This window comes from Octopus bimaculoides, chromosome 13, assembly GCF_046866305.1.
Source record: "Octopus bimaculoides isolate indiv1 chromosome 13, ASM4686630v1, whole genome shotgun sequence".
NCBI classification, from domain to species: Eukaryota; Metazoa; Mollusca; class Cephalopoda; order Octopoda; family Octopodidae; genus Octopus; species Octopus bimaculoides.
The window spans coordinates 45,234,091-45,254,636 of record NC_142940.1 but is presented as its reverse complement, the minus strand read 5'-3'; the positions used below and the strand labels follow the sequence as shown (position 1 = coordinate 45,254,636).

Genomic DNA, 20,546 nt, shown 5'->3' with positions numbered 1-20,546 from the left:
AATGCCAAGTAAGGCCAATTTATTTTTACCTGGCACAGAAACCTATGTAACAGGTATGTATGAGTAGAAATGAGATTGTGTAACATTCAAGAGAATATAGCTACAAACTGATGTAAAAAAATATTTAAATAAATTTTGATATATTTATGTGTTAATAGTGACGGCAACACCAGTTATTTCTCTTTAATATATGATACAATAAAAAGGCTGCAAACTGGCAGAATCATTAGCACAATGGGCAAAATATTTAGCATTTTATCCATCTTTACATTCTGAGTTCAAATTCCACCAAGGTCTACTTTGCCTTTTATCCTTCTGAGGTCGATAAAACAAATACGAGTTGAATACTGGAGGTCAATGTAATTGACTTATCCCTGCCACAAAATTGCTGGCCTTGTGCCAAAATTTGAAACAAATATATGATGCAATAATTGAGAGGTGTTAAATATTAATATAAGGAGTTGTATCAATTGAACCGAAATCTTGAGGGGAGTTAACTGTGAATTCTAAAGATAAGAATAATGTAGTAGTGTATGTGACTTATTTTGTGATAGCTTGATTACATTTGGTGAATGGAAACTAGTGAATATTTTTTTAAGAAATTTTATTCACTATAGGCATAGCTGGTTTTGAGTTCAGTCCCTTAGTGCCGCACCTTGGACAAGTGTCTTCTATAATAACCCTAGACTGACCTATGCTTGGTGGGTGAATTTGGTAGATGGTAACTGTGATTGCCCATCACCTGTATGTGCTTGTGTCCTCCATCACTATTTGGCAATTAATGTTAGTTTGTTTACATTCTTGTAGTAGAGTGGTTTAACAAAAGGGACCAATAGAATATGTCAAGATAAGTACTGGCATCAGTGTGTTCAAAGAAAACCCTTCAAGACAGTGCCCCAGTATGACTGAAACAAGTAAAAGATAAAGATTATACTATCTAACCATCCCAGTAAGCCAGATTATCTAAAAGCTACTTATGAAAGATTCAGTTTGGAATTTAGGTGTAATTTACACCATCTGTTGTTAAGTGTGGGATCTGTCTCACATATTGTAATATATAGCTGCTTCGACATGCTGAACAAAATTACTGAAATCTTCTCCAAGAGCCATCGCAGTTTTATTCATTAAGGTTAGTAACGGTGGTAGGTATGTATACATCATTATCATCATCATCATTACAACAGCTACTTTTCCATGCTGGTATGGGTTGGAGAGTCTTTATTGAGGCAGATTTTCTATAGCCACATACCCTTACTGTCTCCAATCCTCACCTGTTTGCAAGTAAGATAATATTTCACCATAACTGACACTCATTTACAATTATATGATGTGAAAGCAGAGAGACAGTAACACACATACTTATGTATGTAATATATATTTATAAACGGGCTTCCACACAGTTTTTGTTAACTGAAATACACTCACAAGGGTATTCGTTGGCCTAAAACTATTGTAAAAGCCACTGCCCAAGTTGCTATGCTATGAGCTTGAACCTGAAACCATGTGGTTGGGAAGCAGACTTCTTATCACTCAACCATGCTTTCACCTATCATTAATTTAATTTGGTTCTTAAAGGATCAGGCTGCTCTCACTTTTTTATTTTTGTCAAGCAAATGAAAAAAGAGTCAGTTTAGAATACTGTCAGCGGTGAAAAAGTCCAGTGTGTAAATCTGGTCCATTGAATAAATTTCTCTGGGATAAAATGCAAACCAACATTAGTATTGTTCTTAGAAGAGCTTTGTGCTTACAACCCACCCTTCAGCTAAGGTAGAATTGACTTATGACTTACTTAGATATCCCTGAAAGAAGTGTTACGGATATCAACTTATAAAATCTAAGCTTGTGGCATATTTTTTTCCCGAAATTGCCTTTTTTTTTTTTTCCTGTTGGTTTGAAATGTTCATAAATGCTATCATATGTTTGTAAGTCATAAAAATAAATTAAATTTATCATATTTCTTTTTTCTATGAAAAGAAGGAAAAAAACTTAAAACTGAAATTTCTTGCATTACTAAAAATATTAGGAGCTTTGTACCCCATTCTTCCCTTTTTTTTGTTTTCAATTTCAAATTAGAAAGTTATACCCATTAGAATTATCTAAGCTGAAATATTTGCGACATTTGTGCTTACTAAATTCACTCATGATATAACTTCATTATTACTAACATTAGTAACTAGAATTTTGAGTAGCTTTATTGAAAACTACCTTTCAATGGGCTTAAATAATATTTTTCTGCAAATGATTTTTTTAAATTTTTATTTTGCAAATTTTGGATTTTCTTTTAGCTTTTAAATTAATACCATATTTATGTTAAAATTTTAATCCATTTCATTCAATATTTTTCGGATATGTAACTTTCATCCAATAACTGATAATTTTTTTTGTTTTGTTTTTTTTAAATTGTCAGTTGTCTCCCTTGTCATCTTCATTTATTAATTTTTAACATTTTCAAGACATTTGTACCATTTTTGTTTGTTTATTTATTTGTTGTTTTTTTTCTGTTAATTTAGTTTTTGTCTGAAATACCAACTCCTAACTTCAAATGATCCAATTCATAATGTTTACTCATATAGATCGTTAAATAAATTACAAATAATATTTTTAAAATCCTCGAAGACCGACTAACTAATAAAGCTAATCCCACCACCCGCTTCGCCTCCCCTCTCTGCCCATCACAACATATTAACCCTTTGAAATATTGTTTAATAGATATTTTAGCTATTCAGAGCTTGTTTGTATTTTTTTTCTTAAATCTGTTTTGCAGGTTGAAAATATTAAATTCCTGTGAAATTTTGGTCATGAGAGAACCATCATTGTTCTTTAATGCAGTGCATGTTCTCTTGTGGCCTTTTGACTTCTAGTGCAAGTGAGTTTCTTATTCTAGTTTGGGTTGATTATCTTATTAAGTAAACTTAATCTAATTAAGGGTTTTTTTTCTTTCTCCCTCCCTACTCCTTCCTTTCTGTGTGCACCTGATTAAATAAAACATATGTGTGTGTATATATATATATAAATATTGAGTATGGAAATTTTGCTTCAGTCTTCATTTTAATTCCTTTCCCAGTTAGAAATTTTGAAGTTGATTAAAATTTGAAATTTTAGTTTTTGTAAACTGAAATGGAAAGAGTGATGAAATGAATAAAAACATTTTAAAAAATACTGTAAGAAGTTGAATTAAATTCAGTTAAAAAGAAAAAGGTATAAACACATCTTTTACTCATTTCAGTCATTGAACTGTGGCCATGCTGTGGCACTGTCTTGAAGGGTTTAGTCAAACAAATTGACTCCAGTACTTCTTTTTAAGTCTGGTACTTATTCTATCACTCTCTTTTGTCAAACCACTAAATCATGAGGACGTAAACAAACCAACATCAGTTATCAGGTAGTTGTTGGGGGGGGGGGCAAAAACACGCACACACACACACACACACATACATATACATGACAGGCTTCCTCTCAGTTTCCGCCTACCAAATATACTCACAACGCATTGGTCAGCTCAATAGAAGATACTTGCCCAATGTGCTGCACGACAGGACTAAACCTATAACCACATGGTTGCAAAACGAGCTTTTTTAACTCCACAACCAAGATATTCTAAATGTTAGAAACAAAAAATTATTTCAGATTTCTTTCCTTTTTTCCTCAACTTAATTTCGGTTTATGAAAACAAAATCCCAATTATAACCTCTTGAAATTTCAGTCTGGTAGGAGGAAGATGATTTCCATCTCTTATATATATATATATTTATATATATATATATATATATATAATATGTATAATACACTCAATGGTTTTCTAAGGTTAGAATTAATTGTTCTTATAATCTTGCTCTTCTCTCTATGGTCATGGTGCTTCTTTGTTACAGCATGTGTGACATACCTGTTTTCAACAGACCCTATCTTTCTTCTAAACTTCAAAAAACATTTCATTCTAGACTCAACCAATAAATCAGGTGTTTTTTTGGGGGTTTTTGTTTTTGTTTGTTTTTTTTCATTTTTGATTTACTTACTTCTGAGTACACCTTCAGCTATCTTTCTTTTTGGTACTCTACTCATCAACCCCCTTACCTGTGTGACCAATCTCTTTTCTTCTGGTTTGAAACTTCGACTCTGTATTCATTTGGAATGTATCTCATGTTTCTGGCAATAAACAAGTTTAGAAACAGTAATATAACACATTACTACTTAACAATTTTCTATCCAGTTGGTTGGGTAACATTATTTTAAACATCATATCTTATAAATGAGAGGTTGTGTTTGCAAATAATAGTGTGGCCTGCTAGCTGTTCTCTTTTCTATTTTGAGTGTGCTTAAGATTGCCAAACAATTATTATACAAATTTAAGATGTCTTTTTTTTTAAAGAAAGAAAAAAGGACATTTTGTTTGTTTTCTAAAAGATTTAAACAATAATATATTATAATTATAGTATTTAATATTATTTTCTCTATTTCCGCACAGTCTATTGTGCACTGGCTGTAATGCATGTTGCTTTCATTGGTTTTCATAGAATTTGCATGTCCTGGAATGCTGGATAAAATGCAATAACTTAGAAAAGAAAAAAAAAAATGCTTGATCTATGACTAGTTTGTAGAGATTGTTTAATTTCAATATTGCTGTCATATATATAACAAAGCTAAAACTTGCTAATGTCTTGACTTTCTAGTTATTTCTTATACATTTTATTTATTCAATGAATTGGGATGCTTTGTCTTTTTGTTGATATTATCTTCAAACTTTATTAGTAACAGTTATTTAAGTGGTTCTTGACTATTGATTTGATACAAGGTAGCATCTGAGAGGAGGTGGCGGCGGGGGGGGGGGACTAAAAAAATATAGCAATTAAGTGACTGTAGCCATGTTATATGTATATATATTTATATTCATTTGTTTTAAAGCTGAAACTTCACTCAATCAAATGAATAGCTAAAATTCTGTGTATTCAGGACTTTCTCCTCTTGTACATCAAAAACTCCAAGACCATTAGTTCTGATCAAATTGAAAATCCTACTGTTGAAACTACTAACACTGAAAATGTTATTGTCGGTAAGGTTACGGACTTTTTTTTCAGTCTACATGTAATATCAGTATGAAATTATGACTAATTGGTTGTCATAAGGAGAGAAGTGCAAGGTATAACAGCAATAAAGGAGGTGGGTGTGGACCTCAACTTAACTACTTGTAAAATATGTGCTTAGTCTGTAACCATGGTTTTTAACTAATTACCACAGCAGATTGCTAGGAGTATCATAAGTATTATCAAACACATACAATGTTTTGATTGTTAAAGTAGAAGTAGCCTTGGATTTTTTTTTTTTTTTTTTCCCCCAAACGCAATTCAAAACCTTAATTACCGTAATGTTACCAGCAAAATAATTTTGAGTGTTGTCTTATATTATGGTGGGTGGTCATGGAGATAATTAAAGCTTGTAAAGAGTACAGTCAATTATATAAGATCCAGAGAGTTAAAAGCAAAGTTAACCTTAGTGGGATTTGAACTGAGAACTGGAAATAAATACCAGAAATTTTGTCCAACCCTCTAATGATTCTTTCAATTCATTGTCCTTGTCGTAGTCATACACTAAGCTGTTTGCTTACTGTTGAACGGTTTGCAGTTAGCTGAACAACTCAAAAGGAAGTCAAACTCTTTCCTTGGAGGCTCAACATTTTGTAACATGAATCCATGTTTTCATGACCAAGACAATTTTCTATATCCCAGTTTGCGTAGCTATAAGTAGGTATGATGGGTAGGAAAGAGATAGTTTAAACGTCTCAAGCAATAGGGAAAAGAATCTGTTAAATTTTTCTACCAAGAAATTTTGATACTAAACTTATCCCCAGTAGTATAATTTTTCTGCCTCAATTTAGTACTATAAAGCACTAATATGCATTTGACATGTCTGCTGATGAGTGTGTTTCCAACTGCCTTTGATTTCATCTTTGGAGATCACCAGCATCCAAAGATCTGACTTCATCATTTCTCCGTCTGTGGCTGCCCATCTTCAATTAGCACACAACACATTTTTTATTTAAATTCTTCAAGAAAGGAAATAAATTTTATTCCTACTTTACAAGGCTCATATGTTATGATTTTTATCAAAAGCATTTGTTACTTGGAATAAAATATTTAACCAAGAATTGAAAATGAGTTGCACAAACCAAACTGGCCCGGGGTTTACCTTTCATTGTACAATGTTTTTTTCTGCATGAGACCCAGGTCAGCCCTGAGCAAATTTATGATTAGAAGCATTCTAGCCATGACCAGTTTATCTTTGTATGACATAGTCTTACACATACAAATGTGATTTAAGAAAATTTGATTGATATTTTAAGCCAAACAACCATGGTTCTCAATTATTTTTGCCTATGGACCCCCCCCCCCCCCCCCCTTGATTCCTATTTCACTCAACTGAACCCTCAAAGCTATTCAATGTTTAAAAAAAAATCCTAGAATACCATTATAATTAAATAGGAAATGTATAAAAAATTTTAATATTTTGTGTATTGTGGAGATATAACCAATTTATTGCACATAAATTTCTACACAAAAATCTTTATATGGCCCACAGTTGAGGACCACTGATGCAGAGGGTCCCTGGAATTACTGTATTTGATGGCATAAAAGATGCATGGGCATATCAGATCTGCCTCAATTGTAGCAGTCTATATTTCAAGGAAAAATGTTATTAGTACATTAAAGCTTATGGGAGTCCTGACTTTGCATATAGCACCCTAGGTCATCCTTTTGAGACAAGTTTTTTTGGGGAAAAAGTCCATCTTATATGCCATCGAATATGGTAGATATGGAGAATTAATAATTCCATTTCTTTGACTTCCACGTTTATCTGAACAAGGTATAAGGGAGCTTAATTGTTTCCCACTTTTCAAACCTAGAATATCTAAAATATAGAAACAAGACAGTACTAATGATTAAATGAAATTCTCAACCCTTTAGCGAATGTTAGTTCATTCAGAATTAAATAGGATAATTAGTAACACGTATGGTAATGCGCTAAGTCGGTGACTAGAAATAGTTTCAAAAAATCTTTCAGTTTGCACAAAATCAAGACAAAAACTAAATTTTTTTCTCTTTCACACTCACACAAACAATTTAAAGAATTTAATAATGATAATATTTACAAAATTTTACCTTAATCTTTTAGCATTCAGATCTGTCCAATGTAATGCTTTACTTATTTATTCACATCGTTATGAAATAATCATGCATTATCTCAAAGATATGAGATTTCAATGATGCGATTGTTTATTTATAGAATTACATTGTAGGATAAGTGTGATAAGCTGGATCTGGACAATTTAACCCTTTAGCATTCAAACCAGCCATATCCAGCCAAAATATTCTGTTGTATGTTCAAACTGGCCAGATCTGGCCTCTGCCATCTACAGTATAATTTCACTCTAAAATAAACAATCTTCAACATCTCAAAGCTAGAAGATAATGCATGACGAATTGAAAAACAATATGAGTAAATAAGCATTACATTTGACAGAATAATCTGGATGCTAAAGGGTTAAATGAAAAGTTGTTGTTTATGCATTTGTTGAAGTTCTGTTTCCTTATTGACTAATTACAATATTTTTTTTTCCAGGTTGTACAGAAAAAAAAAATCGATTAAGTAAAATACATTGCTCGCATGTTCTTCAATTAAAATTTTAGCTTCTCTTTAAAAAGCATGTATTACAATGTTTAGAATCTGATGTGTGAGTGCGTGGACATTGTAGAAGTGAATTAATCTTTCTGTATATGAATAACATTTTGATTAGAATTGATTCTGTTGTCACAATCCTTGAATTTCTTTTGTCACCTGTTTTGTTAGGAACGATCCTCAACACACCAGGAAGTCTATTTGGTACATCAGGAAGCACAACAACACAGTCGGGGCTACTCGGTACACAACCCAACACTGCAACTGGAGCAACATTCTCATTCAATAATCTGTCGACAACGCAACCCAACTTTGGAACCGGAGATGGACAACAGTTAGCTGGAGGCCAGAACAGAGCTTTTCAATTACAAAAACCACCTCCACCAGCCAGTAAGCGAGGCAAACGGTAATGTTTAACAATGTAAAGCTGAGCCAGCTGACAAAGCACATTTTGTACATACATAAAAAATGTTTCAAAAAATCTAAATTAAAATGAATGTTTGACTATTTCTACTATCATCCACATTAATAATTTAATAATACACTGAATTCTAACTTTGTTTTTAAGATAATTATATGTAAAAGTAAAAAAAAAAAATACAATACTTTTCTGTGTTATTTTTATATTTAAAAACAAAATTACTCAGACATTGTATCTTCTTCCTCACGGAATCCATTTGACTTCATCTGTAATTTTTGCCATTTGTCATTAAACATCTCAACAATAAAAACAACTTTTAACAACATATCTGTGTTGCTCAATTTTCTATTGTTTAGTTTTGATATATTCATATAGTGAAACTTAATTCAGTTGGCAACCGTGTACATCCTTATCACTGCACTGTACCACACCAATGTGCTATGATGTATAGGTAGATGTACTGCCAAAAATAATTAGTTCATTTTTAATAAATGTAATACAAACTAAAAATTCTAAATAAAGTACCTAATTTTTTGTAAGCCAAATGGTTAAAACTATCACATTGCAAGTGAAATTGGACAGACAGAAACTGTATCAAAGCCCTTTGGCTAGATTATCCCTGTAATTTTCAGTTACAACCTTGTCACTGTGACATACTGATTCCCCCACGGAATTATATTAAGTGTACATGTGCCTGTGGACTGTTTTGCCACTTACAAACTAAATCAATGAGCAATTAATTCAGTTGATCAAACAACTGAATCCTCATTGATGGAATCAATGAAAATCTACTTTATTTAGAGGCTAAACTATGTAAAGAACACCACAATGATATAAACATAGCAGTAAAATAATACATGAAAATAAAACTGGGGCTCTGTTGGTAACAACAAGGGTTCCAGTTGATTCAATCAACAAAACAACCTTCTCATGAAATTAATATGTAATAGGCTGAGCGCTCCACAGACACATGTACCCTTAAAGTAGTTCTCATGGAAATTCAGCATGACACAGAATGTGACATGGTTGGCCCTCTGAATTACAGCTACAACTCATTTTTGCCAACTAAGTGGACTGGAGCAAGATAAAATGAGTACCTTGCTCAAGGACATAATACACCACCAGAAATCAAGTTCACAACCTTACTGTCATGACCCGAATATCCCTAGCCACAAAACCACAGGTCTCCACATACATGGAAATCAACAGTTTGAGTAAGTAGGGGTCTAAGAATCAATAGGGCGTAGCTTCTCATTAATGTTGTACTATGTTCTAGTCAAAGACACTTAATCATTGTGGTGGTGTTTTTTTTTTTGTATTATTTGAATTCTTTTCAGAAAAATGTGACTAATGTGTAACAATAATTTAAAAATATTCCGCTGGCACATAAAATGCACCATTTTGAGCGTGGCCGTTGCCAGTACCGCCTGACTGGCCTTCGTGCAGGTGACACGTAAAAGCACCCACTACACTCTCTGAGTGGTTGGCGTTAGGAAGGGCATCCAGCTGTAGAAACTCTGCCAAATCAGATTGGAGCCTGGTGTTGCCATCCGGTTTCACCAGTCCTCAGTCAAATTGTCCAACCCATGCTAGCATGGAAAGCGGACGTTAAACGATGATGATGAAAAATCCTGAGGAAAATAAAGCACTGAGAATGTTCATTGTGAACAAAAACTGTACCAAAAGCAGACAAGTTGAACATAGTAGAAATAACATTTGTAATAAACAAACAAACTAACCACTGAGATTACTTATTAAAGGATTTCCATGTAAACTCTTTTCTGTTGGTAGTAAACTCAACAAATATTGTAACTGATGAGTACAGGATATAGCTGTAGTGTTTGATAAGAGCTGCTGCTATATATCCAACCTTGTTCAGGTTTAGTCAGACATAGCTTAAAACATCTACCATGAAGTGGTAGAGAGTTGTTGGTTAACCCCAGGCTGAGTAGATTTATGCAAGCATAGCTATGTGGTTAAGAAATTTACTTCACCACTATATGGTTTTCGTTCAGTTGCACCGAACAGCACCTTCAGCAAAAGTCTACCAAAGCTTTATGAGTTAAATTTGATAGCCAGACTCTTCCTGTTCTTGGATAAAAAAAAAAAAAAAAGCTACACAGTCATAAGTTCAAATCATACCACAATTACGGCACTTAGTTATTTTGGTTAAGTGATTCCTGTAGAAAGAACATTCAACAGTAAAAACATTTTCCAACAAAGAAAAAAAAAAAAGACAACTGTATACTGGTGCATACAATTTTTTTATATATAGTTTGTCAGGTAAGGGAAATCATGGGTTGGTTGGGTTGCTTCAGAAGGAAGTAGCACAGCAAGAAATTGAGTTATCCTCAAACCAGAGACCTGATCTGAATGCTTGTAGCAGGGTTGAGTCCCCTAAAGACGTCCAAGAGCCTATTGTTGTCTAGCCTCAGATTAGCTTAACTGAGCAGACCTGGTGTTCTAGCAATAGAACACCTTTGGTCTTTTCTTAGAGATTGCTTATCTAGGTATTAGATTGTGTCCTCTTCTTTTCAAGATGGTAGGTTGTAATTTGAGTGGGGTTGGCTGCTATTCCTAACATGTTAAATGGCTATGTAGAGGTTCTTTATTGGCTGGCTGGCTGACATGTTCTACCACAAGGTCCAGTCCTTGTGGTGTGGTGGTTTGTGTGTCTCAGTGAGCCTAAGAGCTAAGCCAGCAGAGTGCAAGTTCCTGGTAGGGTCTTCCATTCTGGGCAGGTTAGTGGATAGAGGCCAGACTAATATGGGTCACCTCTTTGCAAAGTTAAAAATGGATTTGTGTAAGGCCAACACTCCTACCTAGAAAAAAGCAATGTTACAGAAGCATTGATAACAATTCAAAACAAACAAGACCTGGGAGAGGAAGGTCTTCTCTTAGAAAAATGTGACACAGTGCAGCAAAATCTAATAGAAAGCTGCAAGGAAATAGAGGGTCCATCAGGAAAGAAGCAGAAAAGACAGCCTAGAGACGATAACAGTGAAGAAAAGCCATTGATGGCATATACTCTATAGGAAGTAAAAGACTTAAGTGACAGTATTTTGAAACAGAAGTAAAATTTAGAAAACAAGTAAAAAAAACTTTGGTCAAAACATGTGTGTATGTATATGTATGTATTTGGATATATATGTATTCCATGCAATGTTATATATATATTTATTTCACAGATTGACATTACATTTAAGAGGGTAATTCATATTTACAAGCCAAATATACACAACTTTATTTAAGCAATGAGAGAATATCACCTCACCTCAAACTTCCACTTTTTATCAGATCTTTCGTTCAAGTTTGGGGGGGGGGGGTTTAGTCAGATCTTTTTCAAATTTTAATATAGATTTATTTTTCAATTTTTTTTTTTTTGTAATTTAATGAATAAAATAATTTTAATTTTTAGAATTTTTGTTTTATTTGTTTGTTTTTTTTTGTAATATTACTGCAACTTATTAATATATCTTCAAATTTGGGCATTAAACACTTAAAAATAGATTTGTTAGAAAATGGAGATATTTGCTAAAACAATAAAACTGTACAAAGATAAAATATAGAAATGCATATATCAAATCTTGTAAAGATTAGGAAAAAAAAAAGAATCTCGAAAGGATTTTTATAACAAATCTATATACAATAAGACAAGATCAGGTTATCAAAAACGTTTCAAGAATGGGTATTAAGAACATTAACCAAATACTACAAACTTAAATTACCAAATCAGTAATATAAGGCTGTATCATTTTTTTTCCTTTTTAAACACTCAACTTGTGGAATCAAGTTAATCCTTATAATGTCTTTCATTTATTATTACTTCTTCCTGATATAAGTACGAAAGCAGATATCAAACCTTAAGCTACAAAATTTCAAGTTGTAAACAACAATAAGACATTATAAAGCATTCTGGCTCCTCTATACTTTTAATTGTAGAGCTAATGCAAATTGAAAAAAATCTCAGCTGCGCAGAGGGACTAAACTATCAACCTCTATCTTAGAGTCATGTATGAGATGTTTTGGTGCCACTTATTTGACACCAGCTGATCCAGCACTGATTTATTTGACATCATGCATCTTCAATATTTTTCTCATGCTTCCCTCCATCTCTCTCTCTCTCTCTCTCTCTTAGTGTTTATATCTGTTAGCATATTTCTCTATATCTATGAGGAGAGGGGAAAGTTTTTGCCAATCATATTCAATTAATAAAGTGTAATGTCTCCCTCTCCCTCCTCTCTCTTTCTATCTCTCTCACTTTCAATCTGTATGTGTATATTTCTGCACATATATGATTGAGTGTTTGCTTCCAGCACCAAAAAAGCATTGTCACCAAAACAAACCGAATGTCCAGTTCACAGTGTCAAATCCTGTGTCCACACAGTTGTGCCAAGTCATCTCATTCCATTTAGAATGCTGTGATTCAACAGCTGAGCCATGATGCTTTCCTAATAAGAAAGCAGTATTAAATAGTTCTTTGTTTGGTTTAAACATTATTAGGCTTCTAACCACACTAGAACATTCTTAATTATTAAACATTAGTATAGCAATTAAATGATGATAGTATTGCTTCTATATTTTCTCATTATCCAATAACAGAGCAACACAATACAACTGAACAAATTATTGGGGTAAATCTTCAAAAAGGAACAATAAATAGATTTGGTTTATATTGTATGATGATTGTTGCCAAATTAGAGTTTACTTTCATATGCAAAAGATCACAGCAGTATGACATTGTCTAAATAGTATTGTATTTCAAAAATAATTCATATTTTGGAGGCAGATCTATTGCTAGAAAAAATACTCTGAGATTCTCAGAATAGTAAAATTATATTAATCTGATATGTAAACTTTAAATATTTTTTTTTGTATAAATTTAGAAATAAATCTTATTTAAAAAAAAATAATAACAAGAATAACAATTAGTTGATATGATTGATCTAAAATTATTCAAACATTTCAATGATATTTAAATATTAATTTGTTACACATGTTGGTATAATACCTTGCAATTATAGGGTTTGAATCAAGAGACTGTGCAACATTCATCATTCTGTTCTCAAGAGCATTAGCAATCAAGGTAAGTTGATATAAATTGGATGCAAGCAGGAATAAAAACTAAAGTCCCAGATTTTGATTGCCAGGAGTTCATTTATAATCTAAAGTGTTCTTCACCACACAATGATATTTAGATATAGATATATATTAAAAGAAACTTTGTGTAAGTTTTCAAATATGAAAAAAACCTACACTGAAATCAATTTAATCAGTCACTGAAGAGCAAGAAACTATTTTAACAGGGAGCCCATCAAGAATGAAAGCTTCATTTTATAATGGCAAGAATGAGTACTTGCAATAAAATAATAGGACAAAATATATCTAGAAACCAAGTCAGAAATGCATGATATAACATAACTTATAGCATAACATATTGAATTTACAGGTGTAGTAGAATCCAAGCAACTTACGTAGCAGTAATAAAACAAGTTATAATATGATATATAGAATATGAGACAGTATTTTTTGATTGGTAAAGCAGTTGGTGGGTGGATACAGTTTCACAGTTTAATCAAACATTTGCATCGACTTCTTATTTAGGTGCATGATCCAATTATTCAATGATTGAGGGTGCTTTTTGTTCTTATTTCTTTTTTTTTAAATTTAAAATTACTGAAAGCAGGAAATTTGACAATGATAACAAAATAAAAATTAATCAATACATCTTTAAATAGTTAAGAAAAAAAAACAGAGAGCAATTTATTTACAAGACAGAATTTAGCAAAACCGAGTAAATTAAAACCCAATTTTATATATATATATATATATATATATATATATATATATATATATATATATATATATATATATATATACACATGTATATACAAGGGGAGAATTTACAAAAAAAAAAAAAAGACGAAGGCAAGTGGACAACAAACAGATGTATTAGTATAACGCTTGGAAAGTGAAAAAAGTCTTTAACATTTCGAGCCTACGCTCTTCCACAGAAAGGAACACAGAAAGATACAAGGAGAGAAAATATATATATATATATATATATATATATATATATATATACACACACACACACACACACACACACACACACACACACACACACACACACACACACACACAAATAAACATCATTTTTGTGAATAATGGAAAGTTCAATGCCTTACAATGTCACAGTAATTAACAGTTTCATTCCAGATAAGAATTCTCAGATGATGGAATCTTGCACAATACAAGGATGCCTGAAAGGGATAAAACTACTAGACAAAGTGAAGCAGTGAATTTTCCAATACTTGCACCAAAATTTTGCAACTGTAATGAGGTTTCCCTTTCTTTGAATTATATATATATATATTATACATACACATACATATATATATATCCTAAGTAATAAAAAAATGACAAAAAGAATATAGTGAATTTTGCTGTGAAGAGTGAAAGATCTGACATTTCAGGTCTTTCTTCAGGAAAAGGTTAAAAGGAGATAATAAATGAGAGACAATTATCTCTCAGTTTTCTCCTTTCAACTTCTCCCTGAAGAAGCACATAGTCCAAAACATTGAATTTATCACTTGTTACACCAACTTCACTGCACACTTTTTTATTGACTTTACTACGTAAGTCGTGCCAACACAGACCAACACTAGCTTCTTCCGAGTCTGTTTGATCATATATATACCTCCTATACTCATATATGTATATATATATATATATATATATATATATATATATATATATATATATAATTAAGGAATCAGCAAGCATTTGCTTCACCATATACCGAACTCCACTGATAATGGTGCTTACATACCGAAGGGCTTAGTAAAAATTATTAATTGTTGATTTATTAATAAATTAATAAATTGATAAACCTTTACCCTTTTAATTTGTAATAATTATATATATATATATATATATATATATATATATATATATATATATATATATATATATGATGTAATACCTGACAACATTACAGTTGCTTCAATAGATGTATCTTATCCAAGGTAAGAATAAATGTATTATAAAACAGTGGCTTTTATACATGTGTTGACATGGAAAAATAATCAGCATCATGGTACTAACAAAGGAAAATGGTTATTTGTTGGAAGCAACAATAGATATTTTAAAAGAGGGAAGAGGAAAAGATGGAACAGAAGAAAGATGGAACTGATAGAAAGAAGAATCAAGCTTATCTCAGAAAAGCATCAACAGAACAATACAGTACAGAATATGGAAAAATCATAACGGTTGATTGATAGCTGGCCATGGAACAAATATTGTGACATGAGAACTGGAGAAAAACTATAAATGATAGATAAGTAGGCTGATAAATATATTGCTTTTGGAAGAAATATATTGACCCTTTTTTGTAGACTCATGCTTCTTATCTCTCTGCCTTTTACCAGTTTATTTGTATATATAACATCCTGGTGAGCCTTATATTATTATATCTAACCTTGACTTAATTGGTGCTTATTTTAATTTCGCTTTCCAGTAACTAAATTTATTTGTAATGTCTCATCTGAGATACGATCAGCGGCTCTGCTTATCTCCCCTATACTCTGCAATTTTTACTGATACACGTGCACCAGCGATTTTCTTGCAATGAATAGTCCGTCACGTCGTTTAATTGGGATAAATTACAAGGGAGAACTTGAAATTCCTGTGTCCATCAGTTTAGTTCACTATGTGACCACAGGTGGCGCTACGTGTATACATTTATTACTTACACTGTTCTTGTGTGTGGCAATACGAGACTTTTGAGGCAATTAAGGCTAAGAGAACCGAGAATGCCAATTAGTGTCATTTGACAATGAGAATTAAATTGTTTTACAAACTAAATTAATGTATAAGTGGCTGAGTATTACACTCATAATGTTCGGGCCGAAGAATCAACATGACACTGTGTGACATGGTTGTACCTCTTGAATTACATGTACAATCCTCTCCACCCGAACAAGCTTTTCTACAGTTTTCATCCACCCAATTTCACTCACAAGATATATATTAGGCTTTAGAAAATGGCATTTATCCAAGATGCCAGGCAGTGGAATTGAACCCAAAACTTCATGGTTATGAAGTGAACTGCTTAACCATACAGCCATACTTTACCTACCATTTCATACTACAATAAAGTATAATCTCACTTTCCTATGGCTTCCAGCATTTCTTTTCCTTTTGGTTCTACTTCTTTATTTGTCACATTTAACACACTCATGCACATTCAGATGTGGTAAGACCTTTCACAGCAGAAATAATTTCAGAAGGAAATTCTCCTCCTTGATATGACTGAAAACACATAACGGGCTGTGAATGACTTCGTTGGATCACAGGATGCATGCAATTCTGCATCCTTTTACACTGAATTTGTCATTCACAGCTCAACAAGAAGAAAATTATTCCTATTAAAACGGCATATGGTACATTTTCTGATGCTCATAAAGCTTGGTCAAGCTAGAATTAAATGAATTACATCAAACAAATGTCCACAGTGGAAGGTCCTCACATATTCAAATACATTTGGACATGTTAAATGTAACTACACAAATGAAATATATTCAACACTGTTTCATGCGACAATATTTCTCTATTTGTATTTTCTTTTATATTGGTTGGCTATATTTCTATTACTGACAGCATCAATTATTACTCACTATCGCTACATAGCTATATTTCTTCATACTACCATATATATATATATATATATATATATATATATATATATATATATAGTTTTAGGGAAAAGAACCAAGGTTCATGAACTCATCGATGAAAACCTTGGTTCTTTTCCCTAAAACTATATATTTATATATATTTAATACTGTGAAACTTAATTTAATTTTAATTTTTAATAAATTGATATTAATTGAGTTTTTACCTGTAATTTTGGATTTTTATCCCTAATATTATTATTTTATATATATAAAGCCCAACAGACATTGGTTGTCTGTTTATATATACTTGCAAAATTTATTTAGTGCATTTAATATAGAATTTTGCACCATTCATTCCTAGAAATATTCAGCTTTTAATCTTGGCAATGATTAGCTAATCACTCATTGCATAGTGACTCAGTATATAACGTTTAATTAGCTTTTTATTTTTAATCACTAAAAATCCTTTTCAAGCTACTTATTCCATTTATAGATTTTGTCAACTCTCATTTATTGTTTTCTCCAACTATCATTTATAATTTTCTCCATTTCTCATGCAATAATCTTTGTTTCCTGTTCAATTGTCAATCAAATGTTATAGAATTGTATTATGTGAATTTTCCATATTCCATGTATAGAGGAAATATGCATGATCTTACTGCATAGCAAGTATACACACACACACACACACACACACATTTATTAAAGGTTAACTACCTTAGAATTGAACAAGCACTTCAACACATGGATTTTCAAATGTACTGTTGAAAAGATAACTATGTAGTGAAATATTTATAAGATATGTAATACTTAATAAATGAATAGATACTCTACATTATTATGTATTGAAACAGCTGTAAGGTGTGTAATACTTAATAATAAATGAACAGATACTCTACATTATTACATATTGAGCCCTTTACAAACTGGTAGTCTTCTCAATCTTCTTTCCAGGACTTATAAATAATATATGCATATTCTATGTGTGTGTGTGTGTGTGTGTGTGTGTGGATGTTCATGCATTGTGTGTATGCAGGCATGCACATGTGGGTGCAGGTGTGTATGCATATGTGTGTGGATATGCTGTGTGTATGCAGACATGCACATGTGTGTGTGTGTGTGTGTGTGTAAGTGTAATGTGTGTGTTTAAATGTTTACCACTTAGTAAGTCATGCTAAAAGATGACAACCAACTGAAAAGAAAAATACGGTATAAGTAAATAGTAACATGAAAGTGATGTCCATCAGTTAGCAGAAGATATCCTCGTCAGCTAACAACTGAATGTAATTGTTGGTTACAGACCTATTCGGTGGTTGAAGATCAGTTTATTGGCTACTGTTTGCAGCATGCACTTTACGACGCTGATGACTTCTCAAGTAGAGCCAATTGCATTATGGGTAAAAGTGCCCGGAAGCCTTCATCAATATATGAACTGCTATTTGATGCCTAAACAAGTACATGAAAAACACAAGAATTAGCAAGGTGCATGTAATATTGAGAGAAGGAAATATTTTTTTTTTTTATGGACAGAAATATTGTACAGATAAGAAAGTAATATTTCAAACACGGTATAGCTGTGAAAACAGCAGAAAGATTGATTATTATTACCCTCATAAAACAGAAAAAGTTGTGAACAAACAGCTGGCTATTTGTTAACAACTTTTCCCATCTTATAAGGGTAATAATATCCAATCTTTCTTCTGTTTTTATGACTATAATGCATTTGAAATATTACCTTGTCTATATAACATGATGCACATTCAACGTTATTAAAAACATAATAAAAGTTTGTTTATATATGTTGTTGCATTACATAGAAATGTTTTTAGTGTTTTACGTTTTATTTTTCCTCTTTTTTTTTTTTGTAGTCATACAACTTTTGTTGATTGTTTTAGAAATTTGAATAAATCTTATCACTTTTCAGACATATGACTATAGACTGTCAAGTAGGAAAAAGTCAGAAATTTCAACACTTGCTTCTCTTCATTTTCAATGCAGAATACAAAGCTATCAAAGCCACTTGAGGCATTTGTGCTGTGTATGGATAAAGTGTTATTACTGAAAGAACTCAACAGAAATGGTTTTCATACTTCAAGGAAGGAAATTAGACCTCTCAGACTCTTCACATTCCAGTTGACCTGTTCAGTCAATGAAAATTGATTGAATGAACTCATGCATGAGGGTATTCAAGCCCATTCCATGCGGAATTGGCCTGGTATATGGGATGCTCTAAAGATACCATTGCCAACACCTTCACTTAATGCAATTAAAATAGATGATAAAAACGAAATAATTTATCTGGCAATTCAATAGTTTTTGTACTTACATTTACTTCCTCGACTAAATATATGGCTTAATCACTTAACTAATCAGTTCAATAGCCTGTCATTTCTCCTTCAACTAAGATAAACTGGATGAAGCAAGAAATAAAGAGCTTTATGCAATATTTAAATGCCCTAACTCTAAGCTACATTACTAGACAAGTTTTAGTCAATGTGGTGTGAATTCTAATGAATTCTTTTAAAATTTCACACTAGTAGAAAAAAAGCTAGTTGAAAAGTTGCTTTTTTACCAATGGGTGAGGAATTTTGAAAGAAATTTACCAAAAAAATGAGAACGTCAATACATATACACATTTACACATACATACATGAATATGTGCATACATACATGCATACATCACACAGAGACACACACCTACATACAAATAGGTCAGTATAGAGAAATACTTATGCATAAATTTTTTCAAACAAAACAGTAGATATCAAAATAATGTATAAAAAAAGCATTCATTTCTTACTTCAAGATAAACATTAGTTATGTATTGGTTGACAGACTTCTTTTCACTCTCTTCTTCCTGCAAGAGGTAAACAAAATCAGTTGAATAATTAACAGTTATATTAAGTAAGACACACAGATTACTGTTTGGAACTAACGTTGCCTCTATTGTTAATAATGATTTTTTACCCAACCCAGTAGTTATTTGTGACATCAATAATTGGATTTCTTAATTGTTTTTTGATATCAGTAGAGGTGAAATTTTGTCAAAGTATGTAGTTGATAGTGGACACTTTCTACCAATGACTCACAAATATGCAGAAATCCTGGGATCTAATTATTCCATCATGGCTTGCTGGATGCTTTTCATCTTCTACTGATTTTTCTGTGCTTTTTTTTTTAGCCCTATATGTCTATCAGATGCTTTATCAAGATGCAAATATCCCAATATTGTGGCTTTCTTACAGTATATTCGCATTAAGTAAGATTTTCAGATTGCTATTCAGAACTAAAACTGTTTCAGTCACAAATCACAAATAATGAAAGTATCATCATCATCATCATTTAACGTCTACTTTCCATGCTAGCATGGGTTGGACGATTTGACTGGAGACTAGCGAACCAGATGGCTACACCAGACTTCAATCTGATCTGGCAGAGTTTCAACAGCTGGATGCACTTCCTAACGCCAACCACTCCAAGAGTGTAGTGCGTCCTTTTTACGTGCCACCGGCACGAGGGCCAGTCCAGCGGTACTGACAACGGCCACGCTCATATATATATATATAAAACACAATTAAAACAAGTCAAAATTAAAATGAAAAACAATACATATTGCAAGTAATAATCTGTGCTCCAAGACTAATTTATATAAGTGGAATATCAAAAGATAAAATAATGAAAAATTTCAAGACTTTGAAATTACAGGCAAATTCAGAGAAACTTGTAGAGAACACCACTGCATGGCATTGAAATACCAGTGTATGAAATAGTAGTAGTAA

The 20,546-nt window shown here is 32.2% G+C and overlaps 2 protein-coding genes across 9 annotated transcripts in view; one reads left to right on the top strand and one right to left on the bottom strand.

Annotated features, from left to right (window-relative positions):
- Nucleotides 1-8,414, top strand: part of LOC106880673 (uncharacterized) — a 58,688-nt gene extending 50,274 nt beyond the window's left edge. For 3 of the 6 annotated variants that reach the window (XR_008265390.2, XR_001410772.3, XR_001410771.3), the window contains 2 exons: nt 2,765-2,866; nt 7,840-8,414. Coding sequence is in view for 2 of the 6 variants with exons in the window: in XM_014930736.3 (XP_014786222.1) it covers nt 7,840-8,078 (239 nt within the window). In the remaining 4 variants the exon portion in view is untranslated. The remainder of the gene's footprint in view (nt 1-2,764; nt 2,867-7,839) is intronic. The other 3 variants (XM_014930736.3, XM_014930727.3, XM_014930747.3) reach the window with 1 other exon arrangement.
- Nucleotides 8,415-10,334: 1,920 nt separating this feature from the next.
- The window catches only part of LOC106880647 (protein FAM114A2), a 31,140-nt gene continuing 20,928 nt past the window's right edge, over nt 10,335-20,546 (bottom strand). The window contains exons 12-15 of one of the 3 annotated variants that reach the window (XR_008265391.2): nt 19,568-19,624; nt 18,070-18,213; nt 13,564-13,765; nt 10,335-10,911 (exon numbers count right to left, since the gene is read on the bottom strand). Coding sequence is in view for 1 of the 3 variants with exons in the window: in XM_052972458.2 (XP_052828418.1) it covers nt 18,121-18,213; nt 19,568-19,624 (150 nt within the window). In the remaining 2 variants the exon portion in view is untranslated. Of the gene's footprint in view, nt 10,912-13,563; nt 13,766-16,958; nt 18,214-19,567; nt 19,625-20,546 lie in introns of those variants that run through there. The other 2 variants (XR_016244036.1, XM_052972458.2) reach the window with 2 other exon arrangements.